General features: G+C 46.6%; 1 protein-coding gene across 1 annotated transcript in view; it reads left to right on the top strand.

Moving 5' to 3' along the window:
* Positions 1 to 27,997, top strand: part of DENND3 (DENN domain containing 3) — a 583,137-nt gene that overhangs the window by 152,241 nt on the left and 402,899 nt on the right. Inside the window, exon 3 of the mRNA XM_078686126.1 lies at positions 2,554 to 2,669. Coding sequence (XP_078542252.1) covers positions 2,554 to 2,669 — 116 coding nt within the window. The remainder of the gene's footprint in view (positions 1 to 2,553; positions 2,670 to 27,997) is intronic.

The raw sequence follows: 27,997 nt of genomic DNA, 5'->3' as shown, positions 1-27,997 counted from the left end.
TCTGAACTGGGGTGGCAGAGTGGTCTAAAGAACGGTGATGGATTAAACCCAGATCTTTTGACTGGGTGTGAGTGTTTGATTGATTCAGATGCTCTGTCCATCACCACCCCCTTTTGTACCGCAATTTCCAAGGCGGCACTCGCTCGGAGACGCTTTTCGTCGCGAGTGGAGTTGCGGTCTGTTGTACGCCTTTCCGCCTATACCACTTCTGCCCGGAGTGCTGAAGAAGATCAAGTACGACCGGGCCCAAGTCATCCTTGTGGCTCCGGACTGGGCACGAAGGTACTGGTATCCAGAGCTACTCAGTATGAAAGTCGATCCCCCGGTTCGTCTGCCTCTTCAGGAGGACCTTCTGTCGCACCAGCAGGGGACGGTCCTCCACCCGAACCTGTCCAGTCTCCACCTCCATGCTTGGAGATTGAGCGGCGACAGTTGAGGCCATTTGACTTGCCTCCTGAAGTCTGTAATGTCATTCTGGCAGCCAGGCGTCCCTCCACAAAAACGGTATACGCCTGCAGGTGGAACAGATTTGTGGCATGGTGCACAGCAAAGGCTGTGGATCCTCTTGCTGCCCCTCTCTCTGAGGTTCTTCTCTTCCTTCTTTCTCTTGCCCAGCAGGGCTCTGCTCTGGGCACTATCAAGGGCTACTTTTCTGCCCTTTCAGCCTTTTTGAGGCTGCCTGATCAACCTTTCTTGTTCAAGTCCCCTATTGTAAATAGATTTCTTAAGGGCATCACACACACGTTCCCTCCTGTTCCGTTTGTGATGCCTCAGTGGGACTTGAACCTTGTTCGTACTTTTCTGATGTGTGCTCCCTATGAGCCACTTCACAACTGTCCTCTTCGTCTTCTCACTCTAAAGACTGCTTTCCTGGTTGCCATCACCTCTGCCAGGAGGGTGAGTGAGCTCCAGGCTCTTTCTTGTACTCCATCTTTCCTTTCTGTCCATCCAGACAAAGTGGTGTTGCGTACTAAGCCATCTTTCCTGCCCAAGGTTGTTACGGCCTTCCACATCGGGCAGTCCATCACCTTGCCAACCTTCTTCCCGCCTCCGCACCCCTCTAAAGAGGAAGAGCGGCTCCACCGTCTGGACCCAAAACGTGCGCTCTCATTCTATTTGGATCGCACACGCCAGTTCCGGGTGGATGACCAACTCTTTGTTGGTTACGTGGGCGCTAAGAAGGGGAAAGCGGTGCACAAGAGGACCATCTCCCGGTGGATCATCTTGTGTATACAGGCATGTTACTCCTTGGCTAAGAAGGAGCCCCCTGTTGGATTGCGGGCTCATTCCACCCGAGCCACGGCGACTACAACTGCCCTGGGCCGGGGAGTGCCCTTACAAGACATCTGTCATGCAGCTACGTGGGCATCGCTGCACACGTTTGCAAGACACTACTGCCTGGACGGCCAAGGCCGGAGGGATGGCTTCTTTGGCCGTTCCGTCCTCCAGGACTTTCTGGTGTAAGTATTGGTTCGCAGACCCACCACCGGGGTTGGTATTGCTGGGGTATCTATTCTTAGGGAAGGAATCTAATACTAACGTGTCTCTTTCAGATGCACAAGTTACTACTTGTGTAACGATATATCTGTAAGAGACATTAGTTAGTATTAGATTCCTTACCGACTCACCCATCCTCCCCGTTCTGCGAACCGATATCTAGGGTTAGGGTTATCCCTTTCAGGGCCCTAGTTTAAATGGCACCAGTGTTGGTTTTTAACATGGCTCAGCGCTTCTGGCGCGGAAAAGCTGTGTCTAAGAACTGACGTCAGCACGCGGAGGCGGCGTCTAAGTACTCCGACGACGTTATCACGGCGCCCACGATGACAGACGCGGAACCGCAGACGACGCCTACCGACGCGCAAGGGTACTGCTACGCAAAAAAATTCCGGATCCAGTCTGACGCCTGGGGATATTCTGAGGTAAGGAATCTAATACTAACTAATGTCTCTTACAGATATATCGTTACACAAGTAGTAACTTGTGCAAAGTTATAATTATAACTTCAATTTATAATTTACGCACCACATTCAAATAACTGTTAGTCGCGCACTTCCGAACAGTCTTGTCACCTGACTTGCCACACTACAATAAGTATAACTCATGCCTTTTCTATTCACTGTTTATACCATTGCATACTACATCACTTATAGCCTGTGTAATAATAACATTCATAAGAACACTTATAACTTCTCAAATGACATTCTTTGTCACAATACAGTGCATGGTAGAGTGGCAATTTATAGTTAGTATTGTCTGGTTAGCAAGCTAGAAAGAATGTGTAACGAGGTCCACTACTTATAATAATTTGAAGATGATGGATAAATTGTAAATGAAAGTTATAACTGTAACTTTAGAATTGTAAAAGTTTGTGTAGTTCAAACTTGATTTCTATAACTAAGCTTTAACCTTTGGATTTTTCATTTTATGTTTGTGTGTGTGTGTGTGTCTGTGTGTATGTGTGTATGTGTGTACACGTATGTATGTATTTTGACTTTAGTTTAACTATTTGAAAATGTTGATCTGTAACACAATCCTTTTTGTTTGGTTATAAAGGAGGACTTTCCTTAACATCTGAGCGAAAAGAAGATCATTTCCATTTCCTTGTTTTTACTGACGTGTTTGGAAACCGAACGCATGGGGTTGTTGCACAGTACTATAGACTTGTCCAGGTAAGGGGTATAGGTTTTTCATATCTCCCAAATTATTTTGCTATTACATAGACTTGTTGCATGTATATCTAAATAATATATGATTTCTGTAAACTGGAGGTTTCGTACTTTCTTGTTTTCTTTGTAAAATATATATATATATACTTCGTGTCAGCCAGAGGACACACAAAGGAGCCCCGTCCTGTCAAGTGGCTGCCTGCTGTTCTGGTGCCTGCGAAAGCGGATGGAATATGCTCAGGTATGGGCTTACAGGCAGTCCACCAACAGAGCGCCGGAATGCGAAGGACACTGCTGAAAGGCAGACCGTGACTTCACGGGAGAGTCGGTGCAATCTCGCCGATCTATGTCCCAGCTGGAAGACGCGCTGCGGGTTGGGACGTCGCGCAGGGACCCGAGGGGCCAGGACATTATAATGTGATCTCACCAAGTGTGCCCAGTCCTACAAACGCCTATAACGAAAAGATAAAACTTTGGTTCCCCACATCACGCCAATCCGGAGTATAGCTTTCTGGCAGTTGTAGTTTTGCATTGGCTGCAACAAGGCGGATGATCACATGGTTGGGGGCGTGTAGGATTTAAACAACGGACATTTGAGCTGGGCTACACAGACATGAGACGCGGCAGCAAGAGGTGTCTGAGGAAGGAGTAAAAAACGAAATGCATTATACCTACGCTGTCCAGTTCCAATTAAAAGCCTCACCTGAATTTTCCCTGTTTGTGGCTGCTTCCTTTCACGTCGTTGGAGGGTGGATTCATATATATATATATATATATATATATATATATATATATATATTCACTGAAAAAACCATAGGTTATAGACCATATATAGTTAGGAATTAGCATTTACAAAACCTTGAAAATTCACTGAAAAAACCATAGGTTATAGACCATATATAGTTAGGAATTAGCATTTAAAAAACCTTATTTTACTCACACAAAACCATTGAAATTCCATATATAGTTAGTTGCACTAACTATATATTGCGCACCCGCAATCCACTGCTGATGATGTCACATATTACATCATTCATGACATGGTCAGTGACATCACTGATGACATCACTGATGACATCTCAAATGACATCACTGATGACATCACTGATGACAACATCCAGTGACTATGTTTCTGTAAAGTTAAAATATGTCTTACATATTGAAGAATGAGTGGATGTATAAGTGTCTGGACGAAGGATTTAGTAGGTGCATGACTGAATGTATGAGTGAGTGATTAAATGTGTCTCACTGAGTGCATGGGTTAGTGACTAAACTGTCTTAATTTGTGCATCATTATGTCTGTTGTTCTGTAAACTGCTGCATGTGTTGATCAGTAGCTATATGAGTAACTATATGGGTTATTGATTGATTGCCCAAGTATTTCCATGGGAGACTGAGTGTGTGTGTGGCTGGATGGGAGGTGTGTGACTCTGTACAGATCAATGTGTACTTGTATCAATGATTGTATAAGAGAGTAAGTATGTGTTAGTATATGGTTGAAAACGTAAGGTGCTCTATGTTTAACTGTATAGAGTAGAAAATGGAAGTGTGATTGATTCTTTACAGGACTGACTAGGTGTGTGAGTAACTCCATGGATGAGTGGCAGAGTGTGAGTGTCTGTATAGGTGTATGAGTGCATATGATTGTGTTGTAAACATGAGTGATTGTATGTATGAATGATTGTATGGGTGAATGAGTGAATGTGTGTGTAGACGTAGGAATCAGTGAGTACGTATGTAGTAACTAGTATTGGTGTGTCAATGGTTTCAAAAATTATACTCTGTTTTTAACACTGGGTGAAACAGAGGTTATATTAAAATGTGAGGAGATGCATTGTATTGTCACATGAATGATATCATCAGTGATGTGATCATTGATGTCAAGTGAGATGTCATCAGTGATGTCATTTGAGATGTCATCAGTGATGTCATCAGTGATGTCACTGACCATGTCATGAATGATGTAATATGTGACATCATCAGCAGTGGATTGCGGGTGCGCAATATATAGTTAGTGCAACTAACTATATATGGAATTTCAATGGTTTTGTGTGAGTAAAATAAGGTTTTTTAAATGCTAATTCCTAACTATATATGGTCTATAACCTATGGTTTTTTCAGTGAATTTTCAAGGTTTTGTAAATGCTAATTCCTAACTATATATGGTCTATAACCTATGGTTTTTTCAGTGAATTTCAATGGTTTTTTAATAGCAAATATCATAAGCTGTCGAATGTCAAGTACGTGGTAAGAATTTTTTTTTTCGTGTTTATGCACACTGATCTGCTTTGATTGCTGCCCCCCACCCCTCATTTCTATTAGGAGTACTCTCTCTTTGCAGATAGTGAAGGGTAGTTAACGCAGCCCTTTCCCCCTTTGTAATCCGTCGTGCCTGCTTCTCTCTCCATTTGATTGATTGTTCTCTTTGGTTCATTCTCTATTTACAAACAAGCACAGAGTCGCAATACTCTGTTTAGTCTTTGCAGATAGCGAAAAATCGTGTAAAAAAACAAAAGGAATCGAGCAAAATCAGTAGGCCACTAATGGGATCTCTTTTGACCTCGCTAAAATAGAAACATTAGGAACAACCTGTTGAAAATAGCAATGCGTATGTATATAAGCGGCGTTCATTTGTGTTCACAGTACCCCTTGTTGATTGTTTCAATCGAGCATTGAATTGTTCGAAGTTAATTCTCTTAACGATCTTCTCTACCTGCAAACGAGGAAGAATAGGAATATTCTATCTCCCTTTGCAGATAGTGAAGGGTAGGTAACGCAAGCCTTTAACACGTCGTACCTATTTCATTCCTCATTGATTGATTGATTGTCCGAACATTGACTGTTTGGGAATTAGTTCTTTTTGGAGGTATTCCCTGTTTGCAAATAAACGTAGGAAAATCTTTGCAAGTAGTGAAAGGGTACGTAATGCGGACCGTTCTCCCCCGTTGTAATCTGTCATGCCTATCTACTCCCCACTGATTGATGCACCTTTTTCACCCGGACCATTTACTAGAGATACGTCATCTGGCCCGACCAGAGAGCACCCCTAGTGAAAAGGACATATGCAATAATAACGAAGTGATCACTGTATCCTGTTAACAGAAACTTTACCATGAAACAACCTGGAAAGAAAAAAATAGGAAAACGAAAATCAGTAGGCCACTGATGAACATGAACTTTTATTAAACAACGAACAAAGAAACGATAACATAACGTAATGATAAAACCTATTAATGTCCTAGAAACAAGAAAACGTTAAAATATGCCAGTGGTGAAAGACCAGAAAAACAGTAAGAGAAACCAAATCACCCCTCGCTGTCCCACCGCCTGCCACGCCAAAAAAATCGATAGACTAGGGAAAATGCAAGTCAGTAGAACATCCACCCCCACTCTGGAAACTTCCAAGGTGGGGCAGGGTTCCGGCTACGCCCAGCCGGGAGCAGCCCATATAAGGCAGGTCCTGCTGCCACGCCTCGGCCAGGAGATCCTAACGTAGGGTGTAGCCGGAGGAGAGGCCGAGACCAGCGGGACCCGGCCAGGGGATTGCCTTTACAACGCTGAACAGTTGCAGGGGGGGGGAATGTCTCCTCGACCCTCCCCTCTCTCTCCCAGTCCGGCCGCGGTGGCCCTTGAGAGTTGCAGGTAGTCCCGCCACATGCTCTTCCGGTCCGACCACCAACGGTCGGGGGGCCGAGGCCGACGGGATCCGGCTGCAGCCGATAAACCAAGAAACCCGTTCATGGGGCCAGAGCCAGGGGCGTCCGGCCGACATCCACCGGAAGCCCGGCCCGAAGACGGACGGGACACTTCTTTCTTTTATAATGGCTGCGACAACACTGGAGGGGGATGTCTTGCACATGCCTCCGACCCCCCCCTCGTCCTCATCGCCTGGTCCGGCCATAACAAATCTCAAGCGAGACGCCGTGGGGTGCACTGGGAGGGAGAGACGGTGCGAACAGGCCTCTCCCGCCTCCCCAGGTGGAGGCTTCCCAGCTGCACCCTCAGCGCTCCAGGCGGTGGCATCCTAACAACTACAGTGCTGCACAATTTCGGAACGACCTAGATAACGGTTCTTCCACTGTGGCCATGCTGCAACGTCTCGCCCGGCAGGGTGGAGCCCGTCCGCTCATGTGACCCCGCGATCGCCGGTAGCTGCCGAACTCTCAAAATGGCGGTCGACCTGGCAAGAGCGGGCCCAACATAAAGAAATGGCCCGGTCACTGGTTGACTCCACCACCGTAGTCCTCCACGACCTTGAAGATTCTAGAGGAGCCGCGGGAGTCTCCGACCCCCGATGGGGAATGACTGCCATGATCGCCCGTGGAGTGACGAAACTGTATCCGCGGGACGTCGGCGCTCCCATGCTGGCGCCAGCCTCACTTTGAATTACTACAATCCTGCAGACCTTACTTCCGGTGAAAGCACAGTGTGACCCGGTAGGAAAAATTATTGCACCCCCTCCCCTTTTTGACTGATAGTTCAAACCACCGATCCTTTCCTTTGCCCTTTTAACGGAACTTTGGACTGCCTCCCCCTCTTTTACATTTTCTAGAGAAAACAAAACATTAACCACTACATTAGCATAGCAGTTGACACCAGAACTGTTTTCAAATTGAAAACCAACAACATCTTCAACAGAATCCTTTTTGTTTCTGCTGTGACCCTGCTACAGCACAGGCATTGTCCCCAGCAGTAATTCTGCAATGCCGGTAAGAATAGCTGTGGTGCCTACTGGACTCACTCACCCCCGCGGCGCCCCACGCCGTTATGTGCTGGGCGGCAACTTGCTAGACATCACTTTAGTGCCATCTAGATTTCAGCGCGTTCTGCTGCCTTTGAACTATTCGCACAACAGACCGCTACTGACAAGAATATTTCATTATTGGTGCTGTCAATTTCAATAAATCTATTGGATAATTAAAAAGAAATTGCCACGGTCTCTTCGTTGTTTAAATGTTTTTACTGTTTTTGTTTTGTTGTATATATTTATATGTTATTAAAGTTTTATATTCCTACTACTTTGTTGGAGTGCTATATATTTTTAATGTGACACATAATTGTAAAAACTTTGATGTACAAAGAGTCATTCCTGGAATCTTCCGCTTCAGGCTCGGTCCCCTCCCCAATCACAATACAGGATGGTTTTCAGATAGTAGGAACGCGTGTGCTGTGACGGATCACATCGGGTGTGGGCCTTGATCTACTATAACTCCTTTGAAGAGGGGTGATTCTTTACAGCTGGGGCCATAAACTACATCTGCAGGGCTAGCTGATAGCCTAGGACCGGCCTGGACATTCGGACACAGAGGAAGAGGAGTGTCAGAGGGTGCGGTAGTGAATAGGGCGAAAGGGAGGTGTCGGGCGGGCACAGAGTGTGATTCTCAGGGAAGAGCAGCGCAGATGGGGGAAGGTTTATTGCCCATGCATAAGACAGAGAGCGGTGGTGACCAGTGCCTGGGGGAGATGCTTACGAGGGTGAGGAGCCATGCTACGAATCGACAGCGTGCAGAGAGTGGGTCTGGTCAAGACATCTAAAATGGCTGCCGTGCACGACAAAAGTGTGGCATTTCAAAAAAGGCAAGATGGCGCAGACAATGTTTTTCAACACTTCCTCATTTCCTTCGAATCGAACGTTAACAGACGTTGGGGCATATTACCAAAGTTAAGCGATATTTATCGCTAACGATGCTTACCAACCAATTTTTTACCACTAAGCATCGTCAGAAATTATCGAAGATAAACCTTACTATTATCAAGGTTTATCGCAAATGCGATAATAAACGGCCGCAATGCATGAATATCGCTAAAAACTCAGCGATATTCATGCATTACCGAGCTAATACTCTTAGCCATGTTATCCACCTCCCATTGGATAACATGGCTAAGAACTGCTCAGGGCAGGTGTTACTTTTTGGAGATATTCGCGCTTACCGCGAATATCTCCAAAAGTTGGTAATAGGAGATAGATATCTTGCATGTTGTAATGCAAGTTATTGTGGTATATGGAACTCATACCATAATCTCTCAGGAAAGCAGAAACTGATCCTTTTGGGACCGCCTAAAAAGGCCTAGGGGGTGAGGAGTACTCTACTTTGCCCCCTTTTCACGTTCCAAACTATTTTATTTTACTCTCTTCTGTAATTACACAAAATACCAGCGATAAGATGCATCGGAGACACACAGTGAGAGAAAGGAGGCCGGAGATGAAGAAGACATGTCAAATACACATTGGAGATAATATAGTGGCAGAAGGGAAGTAAATATGAGTAAACTTACCATGTAACATAAAAATGTTGCACTCTATACTATAAGTCTCATTTTATACTACAATCACTTCGCTACAACCTCATAAATTAAAAATAAAAATGAATAATGTCTCAAACAATTTTTGATTTCTAAATATAAATTTATTCTTCAGAATTTTCTAAATTTGAAAGAACTAGTAACATGTCCTCATCAGTAATTTCCTCTTCAATCATCTCATCTGGAATCTCCTCATTAAAAGTCTGCAATGATGATTCTTGTAACTCTATGGTCTCCAAACACTCGATAAATTCGCCATCAAGAGATTGATCAAAAAAATCATTCAAGTCATCTCCTCCTTCTGACAATATTTCATTATTGGTGCTGTCAATTTCAATCAATGTAGTGGAATCATTCAAGTCATCTCCTCGTGACAATATTTCATTATTGGTGCTCTCAATTTCAATCAATGTAGTGGAATCATTCAAGTCATCTCCTCCTTGTGACAATATTTCATTATTGGTGCTGTCCATTTCAATCAATCTAATGGAATCATACAAGCCATCTCCTCCTTGTGACAATATTTCATTATTGGTGCTCTCAATTTCAATCAATGTAGTGGAATCATTCAAGTCATCTCCTTGTGACAATATTTCATTCTTGGTGCTGTCCATTTCAATCAATCTAATGGAATCATACAAGTCATGTCCTCCTTGTGACAATATTTCATTATTGGTGCTCTCAATTTCAATCAATGTGTTGGACAATTCAAAAGAAATTGCCACGGTCTCTTCATTGTGAGCCATTTTATTTTGAAATTGCTTGCTGTAAATTGCAGAAAAAAATAATCACTTTCATTTATCGTCTTTAGTAATACATAATATAAAACTAACTTTATCAAGTATTTAGTATAACAGAAGGACTGCAAATAAATAACAGAAAACATTTTTCAAATTATCTTCAAGTGTACAACATAGTTCCCCATACAAATTAACAACTCACCTTTTTAAAAGTAGCAGAAGTGTTAGTACTGTGTAAATCAAACACCAGAAATTCACCACCAAAAATTCCTCACAAATGTACCTCAGACAGTAGTATCACAAAATGGCTGTGGTTTCCTCTCATTTGACATATATACATAACCAATTAACTTTCATCACACACAAATACAAAACCAAAGTAACATTTTAATTGGTTCTAAATTTCAACACTTTCAAATGTGTTTTCCCCATGCAATTTTCCATAGGACATTTACATACGTCTACAGCCTGAATGGCTGAACGGAATTACACCAAACTTGGCAAAATGGTACATCAAACCTAAGAGGTCAGGAAGGATCTACTATGCCCCCTTATGGTCATTTCCCCCTTCGCTTTGGCCTCCTCTTGTCTCTCAATCCTACCGAGGGACAAGATGGCGGCCGCTACGGACTGTTTGGAATGTTGACAGACGCCGGAGAACCAATCAGCTTCGCAAAGCTCCGTAACGCGAAAAGTACGCGAAGCGGAGCGCTGTTACAGATATATATCTTTTTTTCAACGTTAATTTCTCAAAATCCACTGGAGCACATATATTGAGACCTAGCAAAGGCACATCGGGCTACCAGTCCCTAATATTTTGCCAAGTTTCGTGCAAATCCATTCAGCCGTTCGATTATTATTATTTTGTTTTTTTTTTGCCCCGCGGGGCCCTTTTAAAACCTCCACATCAAACCTAGGGGGTCAGCGAGGATCTACTATGCCCCCTTATAGTTATTTCCCCCTTTGTTTTGACCTCCTCTTGTCTCTCGATCCTACCGAGAGACAAGATGGCGGCCGCTACGGACTGTTTGGAATGTTGACAGACGCCGGAGAACCAATCAGCTTCGCTTCACAAAGCTCCGTTGCGCGAAAAGTCCGCGAACCAGAGCGCTAACCGGTCCGCTGTTACAGATATATATCTTTTTTTAAACGTTAATTTCTCAAAATCCACTGGAGCACATATATTGAGACCTACAAAAGGCACATCGGGCTACCAGTCCCTACAATTTTGCCAAGTTTCGTGCAAATCCATTCAGCCGTTCGGGCTAAAAGTGAGGCCAACCGCCCTATGGAAAACTCAATGTTAAAAACACGTTTTGGGACCCCCCTTTTTTCTCGGCCCCCACTGGACGAACCCCCCCCAAATTTTCAAGGGCTGCTCAGAAACAAAATGTGCCATTTTCCTGAAAATTTCAGCCGATTCCGTCCACAAACGCCAAAGTTATTAGACATAGAATTTTCAAAAAACCCATAGAGAAAAAATCCTAACTATATATACCTACTGGCGACCGCCAGTAGGTAATGTATATATGTATGTGTGTATATTTCAATACATACATGCAACTATGTAATCTGGGCCTATTTTGCCATTGGGGGTGGTTTGGTGACTTATACCAAAATCAAGACCGAAGGGTGAGTAATTTAGAAATGTCACCTGAGCCCCAAGATGGCAGTAAAGGCCCGTATTACACCTGATACTTGTGTATTTTTTATATGACATGATTTATTTATTGACATTTATACTCCTTAGAAATATTTGGATCATTTGAATGTCTTCATTTTAGTATTCTATGCCCGATCCTGCATATATGTCTCTGTTTTGAGAAAATGTTGTTTTTGTTGGCGATAATGTTCTGATATTTTAAAATATGTTTTTATGCAGCCATGTGTATTATTGCAAATTACATCGTAAAGGCCAAGCACATTGTAAGGAAATTAGAAACATGCATTCTACAATGTGCTTTTACTGTGTAGTTCATTGACATGATAGAGTAGGCTTAAAAAGACCTCTATAGAAAGAAAATAAAGTGAAATGTGGGACAGCGTAACATTTTGCTGACCTGACATATTTCTGTGTTTACAATGTTTACTTCACACACAGGGGAAGGTTTATTGGTAGATGCTTGAACAAAGGCTGGACCTGTGAGGGTGAGCATATCCGATGGTCTGTCATAGTGAAAGCGTTTTTATTTTTTTACAAACACTTAATGAAAGATCCTGTGTTTAACGTTTTTATTTGTTTAGGGAAGCAAAATGTCCTGCAAATGAGTTCAGCTCATGAATTATGCGAAATAGTTAACAGTGCTAGTCTATGAAATATGAACTTTGGAAGCACTGACAAACCTTCACTTAAAAGGCTTATTTAACCGCTGAATAAATAGATAGATATTTTATATATCTATAGATGTATATGGTTTCATTTGCATAAAATACCTTACTGTTCACTGTAATCTTTAATAGTTTGGGAATTTGATTTGCTCCATTTCCATACACTTATGCCTGTACAGTGTTGCTAATTATTTTTTGCATCTGTCAGAAGGGGACCCGAAGAGGATATTGGGGGCTATTCACAAAAGCATGTATGAACACAGGAATTAGTACTACAGGAGTTATCCAGTATTGGATCTTTCAGAGATTCACATGCTTGAACCGTCCCTTCTGTCGAGGTGGGAGTCTCACTGTAAATATTATAATAGCAGTAATTAATCTTATAGTCAATAATGCATTGCACTGTCACTGCATTAACCCATCCATATCCTTTTGTAAAAAGAACCAAAGTTAAAACACAGCCAATCCGACATTAGCACCCTCTAGAGCACTCCACAGAGAGGCAAGTCCCTCAGATTTTCTACTGCATCTCGTTGTGACAGGGAGTCTCATTCAGCTCTGCTCAGTTTTTTCTCTTCATCTTGGTTTTCTGCGATGTCATGAAGTTAGAATCTTCTAAGAAAGAACTCTTCAGACCTTGTGGGTCAAGTGTTAAGAAAAGGCTGCATGCTGAAGATCCCCACAAGGATTGTATTTACTGCCTGTACCTTCTTCATAAGGGAAAGGACTGTAGAATATGCAAAACTTTTTCTTCAAATACTTTGAAAGTCAGAGAAGGCAGACTACTTATCTGGTCCGAGAGGCTAAAATATAAATCATCTAGGGTCTCTGATGAGGAAGGTAGTGTAAGTTCTCAGGCGTCAGTCCAGCTCTCTAGGAAGAGGGATAGATCTGTGGAATCCCCAGAGGGACATAAGAAAGTATCAAAAAAGACCCATCATGAGTCTGTGCATACTACCTCAAAAAAAGGGAAGCTTCCATTACCTTCCGAGGAAACATCTGCCTGAAAAACTGCCTCTAAACATTCAAAGACTCCAAGTCTGTGAAAACAGTCGTCATCGAAAAAGACCTCGTCGACAACAAAACTGCCATTGGAATTAGTATCTCAGGAGTTGTCTACGACACTGTCTATGGAAGCCTTTATAAATAGGTCTGCGGGTATGCAGTCAGGACCAGGGGCCCTACCTCTGGGAATTAATTTTAACACAGACTCAACCTGCCATCGGTCTTCATCCCATTCCTTCTTCGCTAGCAACTGCTGTTTCTTATAACGTGCTCTGGCCTTTCTGGCCCTTGATAAGGTTTTGTAAGCCTGTCTACAGGCGCTATTATACCAAGAACCCGCCTTCACCGTACTCTTCTTCCTGGGGATACCTCTTTTGATAAAAAAACGATTTTAAATTCCTTAACAGGTCTTCGTGGACGTGAGAAACAATAAGATTAGTATCCTCCTGTGAATCACAATCAAGAAGTTTAGACATCGAGCCAGTTACCAAATCCCTCATCAGTGCCATTTCTCTCTCGTTGTTTGCGATCCTTGCCCATTGGACTCTCCTCATATCGTTAGTTAATGTAACCTCTTCTGTACTATACACAACGTTCCTAGTGTTGGAGTTACAGAAACCCACATCCTGTAGATTTAAAACCAGTGGATTATGATCACTTTCGGTCTGTTTCACAACCTCCATATCCAGGACAGATTACCAGAATTCTACCTTGTTAAAAATTAAGTCTATCCGGCTGTTTCTTAATCCATTTACAAAAGTATTTGCACACAACCTATCTGACCTCATCCTCCCGTTTACTGCCCTCATTCCCCGTTCTGGACAAAAGCCCTTCAGTTATAGTGCAGCCTCTGTTAATTTTTGAATGGGGCTTAATTCTAGCTGTGGGATGTTCCATTGTACGCCCTCCTCTTCAGTAAGGTTTCCATCCTCAAGATCCAGGGGCTCAAAGCAACAGTTAAAATCTCCTGCTATGATCAGGTTGTAAGTGGCCCTTAAATTATCCAAATAGCCATCAAGAGCAGTAACCACACTGGAACCTCTACCACCCGACTGCCCTCTTGCCTAAACATTGATAATCAATGTATCTGGGCTGAAGGTTGAGCGAGCTCAAATGGCCATAATGTCCGGACTATCTATAAGTATTTAATCTTCCTTATTCCCGCCTGCTGTCTAACCCAACAGGTCAGCCCGCCACTCAGTCTTCCTCTCTGACCTCCTGTAGCAGCCTTTGAAAAATTTAGGAAGCTCGGGTGGAAGTCTCTATCCAAGGATGGTCTCCTGGAATATCCAGATAACGATGCCATCAATAAATGATGACCAGCCTGTAGACGCAGCTTTAGATGATAACCCTGCGATATTCCAGGACGCTATGGACGTGTAGGTTTTTGAAAGACCTTTAGTCGTGGTAGTGCAACTACTGGTTATCTCGACATCCAGTACCTGGCCATGTTCCAGTAAGCCCTTGCTGGAATTGTAATTGTGTTAGAAGGACATACTACTGCTCTTTTTGGAGATACATTCATCATACCACTAGAAAATTTTTTCAACGAGGGTAAGAACGCCAAACCAACACTGATGGAACTGCTAGCCTGTGTGACCTTACAAACTTCCTCAGATTTAGATAGCACTGTGGAGGTGGAGAAACCCGGGTTCATGTCGACCTCCTCTACACCCATGTATCCCTTTAAAACTGTTAAGGGGGAAATATTAGTTGTTCCCAGTCAATCTACTTCCTCTAGAGGGGTGAAGATTTCAAAACGGTTACTTATGTGCTCAGGATAGTCATATTAATTGTGTAATCTATGAGGTCCACGCCACTCATTAACCCTAGGTGTACTCTGCAGTTTATAAAAAAAAAAAACGGAAGAATTTTTATATTGCCTACTTTGGTAAAACAATACCCAGCCATTTCCAAAATGTGTTGAACCAGTATTGGCGAACTAAAGCTAAGGACCACACAGTCACCTGATAGGGACTTGCGTGACTTCTATATCCAGGGGATTCTACGTGCCATTTTAAACTCAGAGAACAGATAGTCTCTTATCCCTGTCCAGTTCCCCAACAAATATAAAGCCTTGATTTTTAACATTGACCAATGTTCCCGGGCATCATTTGGAAGTTTTGGGACGTTGGCAAGAACCACTGTATACGGGGTGGCTTCCGGGGAAAGATGCAAAAAAGTGTGTGGGTTCATATCACTTGCCTCCGATATCTCTATGGACCTGCTCCTAAAACCACTCTCCCCTTGCTGCGGCTTCGATGTCATTGATGAACCATGAATTAAATGAATGGGGCAGTTGAGCTCAGAACTTGTCATTGTTGCAATAGGAGCTGACTTATTGCAACCATTTGCCGGAATTCCCTTGTGCGCTACGTCAGGTACCCCCGTCTGTTGGTTAACTATCCCACCATCCTCTTGAGCATTAGATTGATGTGGAATAGTTTGGTTGGTACCGAAGATACCTTGTTCTATCTTCTTTAATCTGTCATCAACCAAGGTCAGTTTTTAAGTAGGGGATCAATCAGGGCTGTAATTTTCTCTTCTATCAACGAGCATAACTCTTCAATATTAAACTGTAGGGAAGGGTGGACTATGTGGGCTGTTCTAGTTACGTGATCTGCAGTACTATTGGTTGAATTTGCTGCAGGCTGATGGGCACCTGTTTTACCAGTAGTGGCTGCCTTGCGTTTAGCTGTTCTTGGGGGCAGTGGATATAATTTTACCGGACCACAACCTTTCCTTTTTTTTTTTTTAAGGGTGGTTCCCCACCCATACCCCCATTGAGCTTCTTACCCCTGGTGGTAACCATAGACTTATTTGGGGTACATTCCTGTCCGTGTAAAATGGACGGGATTGATTGCACTAAATCAGAGTTTCTCGAGTGAGGATGGATACTGTGCATTTCAAGATCGGTGGTACATTCTACAGATTGCTGGGCGGGCTGCACTATAGAACTACAGCTACCAGTTGGAATCGGGGGTTCAAGAGCCATTGTGGTGGTTGTTCGGGTCGGTCTGTCGCCTTAGGCCCTCTCGCCTCGGATGCGACGGGCCAGCTGGATGTCCTTGGGCATGATGGTCACCCTCTTGGGGTTGAATCTCGTGCATTAATGCAGATTCTGCCCTACTTAAAAGGGCGATTCAGAAAAGGGGGTAGTGATGGACAGAACATCTGAATTAAGCAGAACACTCATACCCAGTCAAAAGATCAGGGCTTGATCCATCACCGTTTTTTAGCTCACTGCACCATCCCAGTTCAGAACCTGGCTACATGCAAATTAGTCTGTCCCTGGCCCAGTGCATCATGGGAACAGGGCAGACCAAACTACCAAGCCAATTCTTTACTGGAAAGGAAACAAGCTTCCGGGGACCGGTTTCTGGCATTGCAGCCGTCTTCGGCCCGGCTTGCTTGAATCCTGATGGTGCAGTGAGCAAGGGACTCATGTCTGAGCATACCCTTCCACTCCTATAGTGGCCAAAACGATTCAGAAAAGGGGGTGGTGATGGACAGAGCATCTGAATTAAGCAGAACACTCATACCCAGTCAAAAGATCAGGGCTTGATCTATCACCGTTTTTAGCTTACTGCACCATACCAGTTCAGAACCTGGCTACATGCAAATTAGTCTGTCCCTGGCCTAGTGCATCATGGGAACAGGGCAGACCAAACTACCAAGCCAATTCTTTACTGGAAAGGAAACAAGCTTCCGGGGACCGGTTTCTGGCATTGCAGCCGTCTTCGGCCCGGCTTGCTTGAATCCTGATGGTGCAGTGAGCAAGGGACTCATGTATGAGCATACCCTTCCACTCCTATAGTGGCCAAAACGATTCAGAAAAGGGGGTGGTGATGGACAGAGCATCTGAATTAAGCAGAACTCTCGGTCCTCGGATGCTTGTTTCCGTTCTGGGAAGGACATGGCTTTTGTAGTTCGGACTGGACTGTTGCCATGGGGCACAGGGTCAGCGCTGATTTGCATATCGCCATTGTCTAACCCAGGGTGGTGTGGAGTGGAAAAACGATGGATTTGGGCCCAGATCTTTGGACTGGGGTGAATGTGTGACATTGATCCACATTCTGTCCGTCATTGTTGTGTTTGCAATTACCGCTCTAAGTGTACTGGGGATGCTCAGACGTGAGTCCCAGGCACTCCACACCACTGGAATCAAGCTAGCCGGGCTGATGAGAGGTGTTACCTCGAAACCGGGCCGGTCCTCGGATGCTTGTTTCCGTTCTGGGAAGGACATGGCTTTTGTAGTTCGGACTGGACTGTTCCCATGGGGCACAGGGTCAGCGCTGATTTGCATATCGCCATTGTCTAACCCAGGGTGGTGTGGAGTGGAAAAACGATGGATTTGGGCCCAGATCTTTGGACTGGGGTGAATGTGTGACATTGATCCACATTCTGTCCATCATTGTTGTGTTTGCAATTTGAACTCTCATACCCAGTCAAAAGATCAGGGCTTGATCCATCACCGTTTTTTAGCTCACTGCACCATCCCAGTTCTTTACTGGAAAGGAAACAAGCTTCCGGGGACCGGTTTCTGGCATTGCAGCCGTCTTCGGCCCGGCTTGCTTGAATCCTGATGGTGCAGTGAGCAAGGGACTCATGTCTGAGCATACCCTTCCACTCCTATAGTGGCCAAAACGATTCAGAAAAGGGGGTGGTGATGGACAGAGCATCTGAATTAAGCAGAACACTCATACCCAGTCAAAAGATCAGGGCTTGATCCATCACCGTTTTTTAGCTCACTGCACCATCCCAGTTCAGAATTGGCTTGGTAGTTTGGTCTGCCCTGTTCCCATGATGCACTGGGCCAGGGTCAGACTAATTTGCATGTAGCCAGGTTCTGAACTGGGATGGTGCAGTGAGCTAAAAAACGGTGATGGATCAAGCCCTGATCTTTTGACTGGGTAGGAGTGTTCTGCTTAATTCAGATACTCTGTCCATCACCACCCCCCTTTTTGAATCATTTTGGCCACCACAAGTGTGGAAGGGTATGCTCAGATGTGAGTCCCTTGCTCACTGCACCATCAGGATTCAAGCAAGCCGGGCCGAAGACGGCTGTAATGCCAGAAACCGGTCCCCGGAAGCTTGTTTCCTTTCCAGTAAAGAATTGGCTTGGTAGTTTGGTCTGCCCTGTTCCCATGATGCACTGGGCCAGGGTCAGACTAATTTGCATGTAGCCAGGTTCTGAACTGGGATGGTGCAGTGAGCTAAAAAACGGTGATGGATCAAGCCCTGATCTTTTGACTGGGTAGGAGTGTTCTGCTTAATTCAGATACTCTGTCCATCACCACCCCCCTTTTTGAATCGTTTTGGCCACCACAAGTGTGGAAGGGTATGCTCCGATGTGAGTCCCTTGCTCACTGCACCATCAGGATTCAAGCAAGCGGGGCCGAAGACGGCTGTAATGCCAGAAACCGGTCCCCGGAAGCTTGTTTCCTTTCCAGTAAAGAATTGGCTTGGTAGTTTGGTCTGCCCTGTTCCCATGATGCACTGGGCCAGGGTCAGACTAATTTGCATGTAGCCAGGTTCTGAACTGGGATGGTGCAGTGAGCTAAAAAACGGTGATGGATCAAGCCCTGATCTTTTGACTGGGTAGGAGTGTTCTGCTTAATTCAGATACTCTGTCCATCACCACCCCCTTTTTGAATCGTTTTGGCCACCACAAGTGTCGAAGGGCATGCTCAGATGTGAGTTCCTTGCTCACTGCACCATCAGTATTCAAGCAAGCCGGGCCGAAGACGGCTGTAATGCCAGAAACCGGTCCCCGGAAGCTTTTTTCCTTTCCAGTAAAGAATTAGCTTGGTAGTTTGGTCTGCCCTGTTCCCATGATGCACTGGGCCAGGGTCAGACTAATTTGCATGTAGCCAGGTTCTGAACTGGGATGGTGCAGTGAGCTAAAAAACGGTGATGGATCAAGCCCTGATCTTTTGACTGGGTAGGAGTGTTCTGCTTAATTCAGATACTCTGTCCATCACCACCCCCCTTTTTGAATCGTTTTGGCCACCACAAGTGTGGAAGGGTATGCTCAGATGTGAGTCCCTTGCTCACTGCACCATCAGGATTCAAGCAAGCCGGGCCGAAGACGGCTGTAATGCCAGAAACCGGTCCCCGGAAGCTTGTTTCCTTTCCAGTAAAGAATTGGCTTGGTAGTTTGGTCTGCCCTGTTCACATGATGCTCTGGGCCAGGGTCAGACTAATTTGCATGTAGCCAGGTTCTGAACTGGGATGGTGCAGTGAGCTAAAAAACGGTGATGGATCAAGCCCTGATCTTTTGACTGGGTAGGAGTGTTCTGCTTAATTCAGATACTCTGTCCATCACCACCCCCCTTTTTGAATCGTTTTGGCCACCACAAGTGTGGAAGGGTATGCTCAGATGTGAGTCCCTTGCTCACTGCACCATCAGGATTCAAGCAAGCCGGGCAGAAGACGGCTGTAATGCCAGAAACCGGTCCCCGGAAGCTTTTTTCCTTTCCAGTATAGAATTGGCTTTGTAGTTTGGTCTGCCCTGTTCCCATGATGCACTGGGCCAGGGTCAGACTAATTTGCATGTAGCCAGGTTCTGAACTGGGATGGTGCAGTGAGCTAAAAAACTGTGATGGATCAAGCCCTCATCTTTTGACTGGGTAGGAGTGTTCTGCTTAATTCAGATACTCTGTCCATCACCACCCCCTTTTTGAATCTACTTAAAAAGGCATCTATAGCCCCTAGAACCCCACCACCCAGCTTCCGTTTGCTCATTTTTGCCAAACCCTGACCTTCCAAGATACACAAATGTGGCTGAACAACAATACTCTGGAAGAATGAAAGGACAATGGAAGAATGAAAGCTATATACCACAGGTTTACAATTGTAATGTCAATAGTGTGGCCCAGCCGGCCTCCTCTGGGCTCTGACGGGCGCAGACGGGCCCACCCTTGGCCCGGACTTCGCCCGGGAGCGTCCCACGCTGCGGGAGCCCTGGCCCCCTTATGTACACCTCCTAGTGCTAAAAAACGCGGTGCTTGGCTTGCGCGCCGCGAAGGATGATGGGGGATGTAGTCCCCTGGTAGTGTCAGCAGCGATGGTCGGCGGTCCGCGTGGCCGAGCAGCAGCCTTGTGTGCCCCCGTGGCAGTGGCAGCGAGTAACTTCTTCAAGGATAGATTTCCCCTGTTTCAAGCCTGCATTGCTTGGTCAGCATCTCACCGGTCGTCAGCATCTATAGAAGCTTCGCCGACTAGGATTTGATCGGCCGAAGTTTTGTCGTCGTCAACAGCACCTATTACACCATTGTCCCTAATCTCTTCGTCGGCACCTGCATTGTTGACTATGCTGCCCTCGATGCCTCCGCCATCATCGGCGTCTCCACCACCGACGGTGCTTCCACCGTCTACGATACCTTAATCAATGCCATCGACAACTACTTCGTAGAGGACAAGTTCTTCATCGACTGTAGTTGTTCTGTTGACTGCATCAACGGTGACGACAGTCACTGACTACTGTCTTTTCTACGTTGATATTATCTGTTTCGTCATATCACGTCTGTTTTGTAGTCCAGATTCTCGTAGACGATGCCATCTTTAAGGGTATCTACCAGGTTCCTTCAAACATCTCATCTTTGCCTCCTAGTTAATTTGTAGAGGACTCTGAGCATGATTTAATTTTTAGTCCAGCCCACAGCTCTTCTCAATTTCGTGTAAAATTTCAGGAAGAGGAGGATTAAGATGTATATTATGGGCCACAATATACTCATCCCATGTATAGATCACAAATTTTTATGGCACACCAGGAACCAATGATACAGCTGCCTGTTTCATTGGTGCAAGATCTAACAGCTATGTTGCATTATTACCATACACGTTTCCCTACAGCAGCAGGTTCTGTGTAAAAAGAAAAACTCCCCCGCCTGCTTTGGATTCTAGCCTAATTATAGTGTCTCTTACCTCCTCCTGAATCACGAGATTCTGTTCCTGTGCAACAAGATCCGGTCCCACAGGATGACGATGACAATGCTCGTTATTTCTTGCAGCCTCGACTCCTCTCCTCCTGATACGCAAGGTCTTGACTGCCTATTTGACAATATCCTCCCCACTCACTCTTGGCCTGGACCTGACCTTTCCTCTGGTGGAGAGACCCTCCACCTTTACCCAGAGTTGACAATTCTATCCCACATCCACCCAAGGTTCTCTGTTGCTTCAGTCTCAAATGTCGCTCCCTTTCCAAACACCAGTTGCACCTATTTCACTTTCTGGTTGACCGTGATCTGTATTCGGTTTTTCTAACTGAGACTTGGCTCCACGAGGGGTCCATGCTGAATATGATTGCGGCGCTACCGCATAACTTTGCACTTTTAGGTATCAACAGACCACTGAAAACTGGTGGAGCAATTGCCATTGTCTTTAAAAAAAAAAAAAAAACTCTATAGTTGCAAAATTGAGGCACTCACGGTCCCTAATTGTGAAGTCCTGTTTTTTTTCTATTCTGTTCTCCCCTAAATTCACCTTTTCTGGTGCCCTCATTTACCGCTCCCAGGCCAGCTAACAACTGGGGTTCACTGCTGACTGAATCACTTGCCCCTCATGTTCATCTGGTGGCAGATTTTTCAGTGCTTGAGGACTTGAATTTTCATATTTTTTTTTTTTTTTGGTTAAAATATTTTTATTGAGCAATCATATAAAATACAAAGATGGGCCCACAACCACACGGGCTGGCCGCTAAGTCACATAGCACGACACATGAAATAAACAATCATTTTCCGAGGCCAGGCCAAATCATAGAAGAAAATTGCTCCAGACATAGGACAGGATACAACAATTTTCTATTTAAAACATGAAAATAACAAACACAAGGACGAGGCGAGTACAATAATCAAGTCAGCCCAAATAGCAGAGGGGGAGGTCACTAAACAGGAGAACAGACAGAAATCAATGAGATTCGGCAAGGCCGTGAGGGGGGGGAGCAGGGAGGACAGGAAAATCCTAAAACAGAGTGAAAAAGTTCGGGAACTTCGGCCTAAGGAGACAGGATAATATCGGAGGTGGCAACCAAGGGAGGGGCACAAATATCTCCACGGTATGCATTCCATTGACCCCAGATTTTCGTCCACGCCCCTGGTCTGCCCCTAGCCAAGTAGACTGTCTTCTCTCGGAACATGGACCAGTCCATGTTGTCCTCCCACACCGAAACGTCAGGAGGTCGGGATACGCCCCAGAGTTGCGCAATGTCGCGCTTCGCGACCATGTAACCCAGGGTCGCCCATCTAGTCTGGGCCACAGAGTAATCAGAGGGTTCCCACACATTCAGCAGGCATCGTCGGGCCTCAGGCCGCAGGGCAACACCCGTCACTACAGTCATTATCGCAAGCACATCCACCCAATAGGCCGCCACCACAGGACACTCCCAAAGTATGTGCAGAAAGGTAGCGCTCATCCCACAGCCACGCTTACACAAGCCATCCGGGGAAAAACCCATCACGACCAGACGCGGACCAGTCACATACACCCGGTGGAGGATCTTAAGTTGCACCAAACGAAGACGGGCGGGAATGGCGACCTCCTTTGGGGAGGAGAGTGCCGACTGCCAGTCCTCGTCATCCAGTTCTAATCCATCACCGACCCCCATCTCCCGGAGTCGGACCAACAAATCCGCACGATTATGAATCAGTTTCTTATAGATGAGCGAGATAGTACTGTTGGGCAAGTGTCCATCTAGTACACGATCTTCAAGGGGGGAAGACTCGGGTAGGGTCACATCAGGAGTCAGAACCGAGGCCAGGGCATGTCGGACTTGCAGATACCGGAAAAACTCTCTATCACTCAAGTCGTATTCCGCCTTAAGGGCCTGGAATGACTTCACGTGACCATTCACACAAACGTCACCCACCTTACAAATCCCAATCATATCCCAGCGTTCAAAACCCTTAGTAGACCATTGGTTATGAAAAAAAAACCCTTAGTAGACCAGAGACATCCCAAACGTTCAGACGCATAAAGCGGAGTCGCCAGCGTCAGTCGATTCTCCCACCCCAAACTCACATTCACAGCACGCCACACTTTGACCGCAGCCCTGGACGGGCCCACAAGATGGCTCCCGGCCGATCTAGAATATAGCGCTCTATTAAAGTCCCCTCCCGGCAACTGGAGCCTATCCATCTCAAAAGCCGGATCGCGACCCGGCGAATACATCGCGTGGTTAATGGCCGAGAGCTGGGCAGCCCAGTAGTATCTCTTGATGTCGGGGAGCGCCATGCCCCCGTCGTACCAAGGGATAGTAAGTTTCGCAAGGGCTATACGTGGGCGCCCGTCCCAAATCAATTGTCTTTGCAGACTCTCGATTTCTCTGAAATAAGTAGCGGGAATGTCGTCGAAGGAGTTCTGAAGGGCGTAGAGGAACCGCGGCAAGGACATCATTTTAAATAGAGCCGCCCTACCCAGAGGAGACAGGGGTAGCTTACGCCAACGGGCCACATCCTGGCGTAATCTAAGAAGCGGGGGGAGGAGATTGCGCTCAAACCGGAGGAGGGGTCCAGGGTAATAAAAATCCCCAAATACTTGAAGCCAGACTGGACCACCTGGATAGGGAACCTGGCCGGCAAAGAAGGCAAAACACCCGAGAGAACATACACGCAGGACTTAGCCCAATTAATAACAAGGCCCGAGTTAGCTCCGAACGAAGTAAGAACATCAAATAAGACGTTCAAGGATTTACGCGGGGATGTAAGATATAGAAGAATGTCGTCCGCGTAAAGAGAGACACGGTCTTCAAAGTCCGGCGACCAACGGATCCCCTTGAGTGATGGTTCCCATCGAAGCCACGCAGCTAACGGTTCCAGGGCCAGCGCGAAAGCAATGGAGATAAGGGGCAACCCTGCCGGGTTCCTCTACCAAGGCCGAAGGGGACAGAGACTCTACCGTTCACCACCACTTGCGCTAAGGGTTCCACATACAACAGCTTCACCCATCCAATAAATTCAGGCCCAAAACCAAATTTTTCGAGAGCTGCCCAAAGATAGGGCCACTCGACCGTGTCAAAAGCCATCGAGGCATCCAACGAGGCCAAAATGGCCGGCTCCGTCAGACGCCCCGCCCTCGCAACAGCACCGTGGAGACGACGTAAATTAAGAGCCGTGTTGCGATGTGGGATAAATCCGGATTGATCCGGATGAACCAAGTCGCTAATGACCGTCAGTAGGCGGGTCGCCAGGAGCTTAGCCAGGACCTTAGGCTCAACATTTAACAGGGAAATGGGCCTATAAGACGAACAAAGGTCCCGCGGTTTCCCGTCCTTGGGAATTACGACTATCGTAGCAAGACGCTGGTCATACGGGAGAATACCCCGCTCCCGGGACTACAAAAACATGGCAGGAAGATGGGGCGCTACCCTGTCAGGGCGTAGCTTGTACAGCTCAATTGGCAACCCGTTCGGGCCCAAGGCCTTGCCCGAACGGAGCGAACGAATGGCAGTCGCTATTTCATCCGTAGTAAAAGGGGACTCCAACGAGACACGGTCTAGATCGGAAACACTGGGCAAAGCTATATCGCGCAACAAAAGGCGTGAGTCAGCCACATCCCGTCCAGACACAGGGGTATAAACCACACGAAAATATTCTGCAAAACATTCCACTATTCCAACCGGGTCTGTCACTTCGACACCATTCGACGACTGAATCACAGGCACCACACGATTCGCTCTCTCTTTCTTATCCAACCACGCCAGCAATTTACCCGCTTTATCCCCCACATCATATAGACGACCCTGCTGTTCCCGAAACATCAGTCTAGCCGCATCCGTGACCAAGGATTTATAAGCAAATTGTTTCAGACCCAGGGCGTGGAGTTTATCAGAGGTGACCCCAGATTCTAAGTCGGCCTCTCTCTCCGCAATCTCTGTCTCAAGGTCCACCACCTCCCGATTCCTAGTCTGCTTGGATTGAGCAATAAAGGAAAGGGCCTGCCCACGTATCACTGTTTTAAAGGCCTCCCACAGTGACACAGCCGAGGAAACCGACCCCTCGTTGTCCAAAAAATAGGCATCTAAAGATTTAGTCAAAAGGTTTCGGGTCTCAGGGGAGGCAATATACCAGGGGTTGATAGGAGCCACTCGGCCCGCCGCCTCCACCCCAAACTCAAAACAAAGCCAGAGCGGAGAATGATCGGAGATGCCCCGGGGGAGGTGTCTGATCTCACGCACCGCCGGCGTCTGCGCCGCGGGCATCAGGAAATAATCCAGTCTAGACAGACTCCCATGGGCTCCCGAATGGAAGGTGTATTGGAGCTGGGTAGGATGCATGAGCCTCCAGCAATCCACCAAACCAAACGTGTCCAAAAACCCACCTAGCCATTGTTGGGCCGAAGGAGTATCCCTAGGGGGGTAGCGATCATGTAGACCGGAGATCACAGAATTAAAATCGCCTGCAAGAAAAAGAGTACTTTCAGGAAGGTTCAGCAACACACGGCCCAAATCGGAAAAAGTGGAAGTCTGTAGGCCGGGGTGCACATAAACAGTAAACAAGGAGAGGGTACGACCCTCATAGCGACCCACGAGAACAGCATAACGCCCCCGATCATCAAGGATCACATCATCAATGGCTAGGGGGAGGGAAGCCCGAACAAGGATACCCACCCCCCTGGAACCAGTGGTAAACCCCGAATGTGCAGCAAGGCGATATCCCCACCTGTTCATTGCACGACAAGAATTGCCCACCAAATGAGTTTCCTGCAAAAAAACAATATCTGGAGATAAACGGCGTAGACATTTTAACACCACGCTCCGCTTAATGCGATCTCCCAGACCATTAACATTCCACGAAACCAGCCTCAACCCGCTACCCCCCATCCCACACAGCAACGCCGAAACCCCCCCGTAATGAGCATGACATAACAAATATCAGAAGCAAGATTGATTCGCCTTGAAAACATAACACATAAACATCGAACATCCCAATCACCCACCCCCCAACAATCAAAAGAACACCCCCCACCCTGCACCCCTGCAAAATGCTAAATAGCCACCCCAACATGCAGTGTGCCTGTCGCCCAAGAACCCCTATGCTACAAAAAGAACCCCGGAGGAGGAAAGGCTCTGGCCCACCCGCCACCCCGAGTAGGACAAATAATGAGAAAAATACACAAACAGCAGAGGCACTGAGGCAGTAAATCCCTGAAGAGTTTACTCTATTCGAGGGCCCAGGCGTAGGCGGATTGTTCAGCTCTCCACGCCACCCTCAGCACCACCCGGGTGGGCGGCGGACTCAGTCTCAGGAGGTCGGTCAGGCAGAGAGTCCATCCAGTCATTTACAGAATCAGGCCGATCAAAGAAGAAGGTTCGGTCGTTGTACTCGACGCGCAGCCTGGTCGGAAAAAGCATGGCGTAGCGAAGCCCCATGTCTCGGAGACGTTTCTTGACATCACGGAAGCCCATACGCTGTCTCTGGACCTGTTGAGAAAAGTCCGGATAAAAGTTCACCGTGGCGTTCTCAAAGGCCACCGGGCCCTTCACACGGGATGCTTGCAGGATAGCGTCCCGATCCCTATAATGGAAGAGTTTCGCAACAATAGGCCTCGGCGGGGCACCCGGCTTACCCTTGCCCCCCGGAACACGATGAGCACGTTCCACTGCGAAAAACTTAGACAAACCAGACGGGGAGAGGTGGTTCTGGATCAAGTCCTCAACAAGGAGATCAACAGAGTGAGGTTCTGGATTCTCCGGAACGCCGACCACGCGCACATTACAGCGACGGGCCCTGTTCTCAAAATCTTCCAAGCGCCGGGTCATGAAGTCATTCACCTTACGAAGGTTGCCGATCTCCGTCTGCATCTCCGAAACGTCTTCCGTGAGACTGGATGACTTGAGATCTAACGACTTCACCTTCTCATTGGTTTTCGACAGGTCAGCACGAATCAAGTTCACATCAATGGCCACGGTGTCAATTTTGTGGGCCAAAGCTTCATATTGTTGGCCTATCGTCTCCTTCATGGCAGAAATGGCGCCCATGACGTCCTGCAAGGAGGGCTCCGTTGACGCCTCCACAGTGTGATCAGCGTTACTTGATCCGGGCAGGGCGGCTCCGGGGGACCCCTTGGAATGGGTGTAGCGGTCCATAACGTTGGACTGGACCGGGCCCCCACGCAGGGGCGTCTTGGTCTTCCGAGTCTCTCGGTCCCCTCTGCCAGCCATGATAAAACTGCGTCACCCGGGGATCAACCAGGCTCGATAGAATGGTCACAGGAAAGCAGGGCCTCGGGACCAAAGAACCGCAGCTAGGGTACCACTATTGGGAGGGTCAACAAACAGGAGAATAAACCAGCCAAAGGCCCGACAGCCGGTCCGTGCCCCGACTTCAGCCCAGGCCAGGCTCCTCTGCCAGATGTCTCAGTCTGAGGCAGAAACGAAACCGAAACTTAAGAGGGGGACCCACAAGTCGAATCCCCCTGCCGTTGTTGTTCAACTGCAAGACGGCCACTGAGCCTCACCCAGTCCCGGGCGTACCTCGAGGGCGGAGCCCGAAAGTCCGAATCGATGTAACTCCGGCACCCCGGGTTCAAATCAAACTTCAAAAAGTCCAGGGCAATCAGCCCAGTGTCCTCTACACAAATCCTCGTAAAAAGTCAGGATTAGTTCAGGATATTATGCCGGGAGTGGCGGGGGTCCGGGGAGCGCTGAGCTCACGCGGCCATCTCGGATGCCCGCCAAGCTCCTCCTCCTTGAATTTTCATTTTGATGATCCTAGTAACAAATCTGTCCGAAGCATCTTGGATGATCTGATGACACAGAATCTCTCATTCACCAACACCTTTCCCACTCATGCAGCAGGGCATCTTCTGGACCCTATTTTTTCGAATCTCCCCACACCGTCCACTGCACCTCCCATTCAACTTGGCTGGTCTGATCACCTTGTTATTCCTTTTTGTTTTTTATTGATTCCTCTCTGGCTCTCTTGCCTCGTCCCTCTGCCTTGCCAAAGAAAACAT

Source organism: Lissotriton helveticus, chromosome 4_1 (assembly GCF_964261635.1).
Source record: "Lissotriton helveticus chromosome 4_1, aLisHel1.1, whole genome shotgun sequence".
NCBI classification, from domain to species: domain Eukaryota; kingdom Metazoa; phylum Chordata; class Amphibia; order Caudata; family Salamandridae; genus Lissotriton; species Lissotriton helveticus.
Note: the sequence above shows the minus strand (reverse complement) of the source record. Positions and strands in the feature narration are given on the sequence as shown.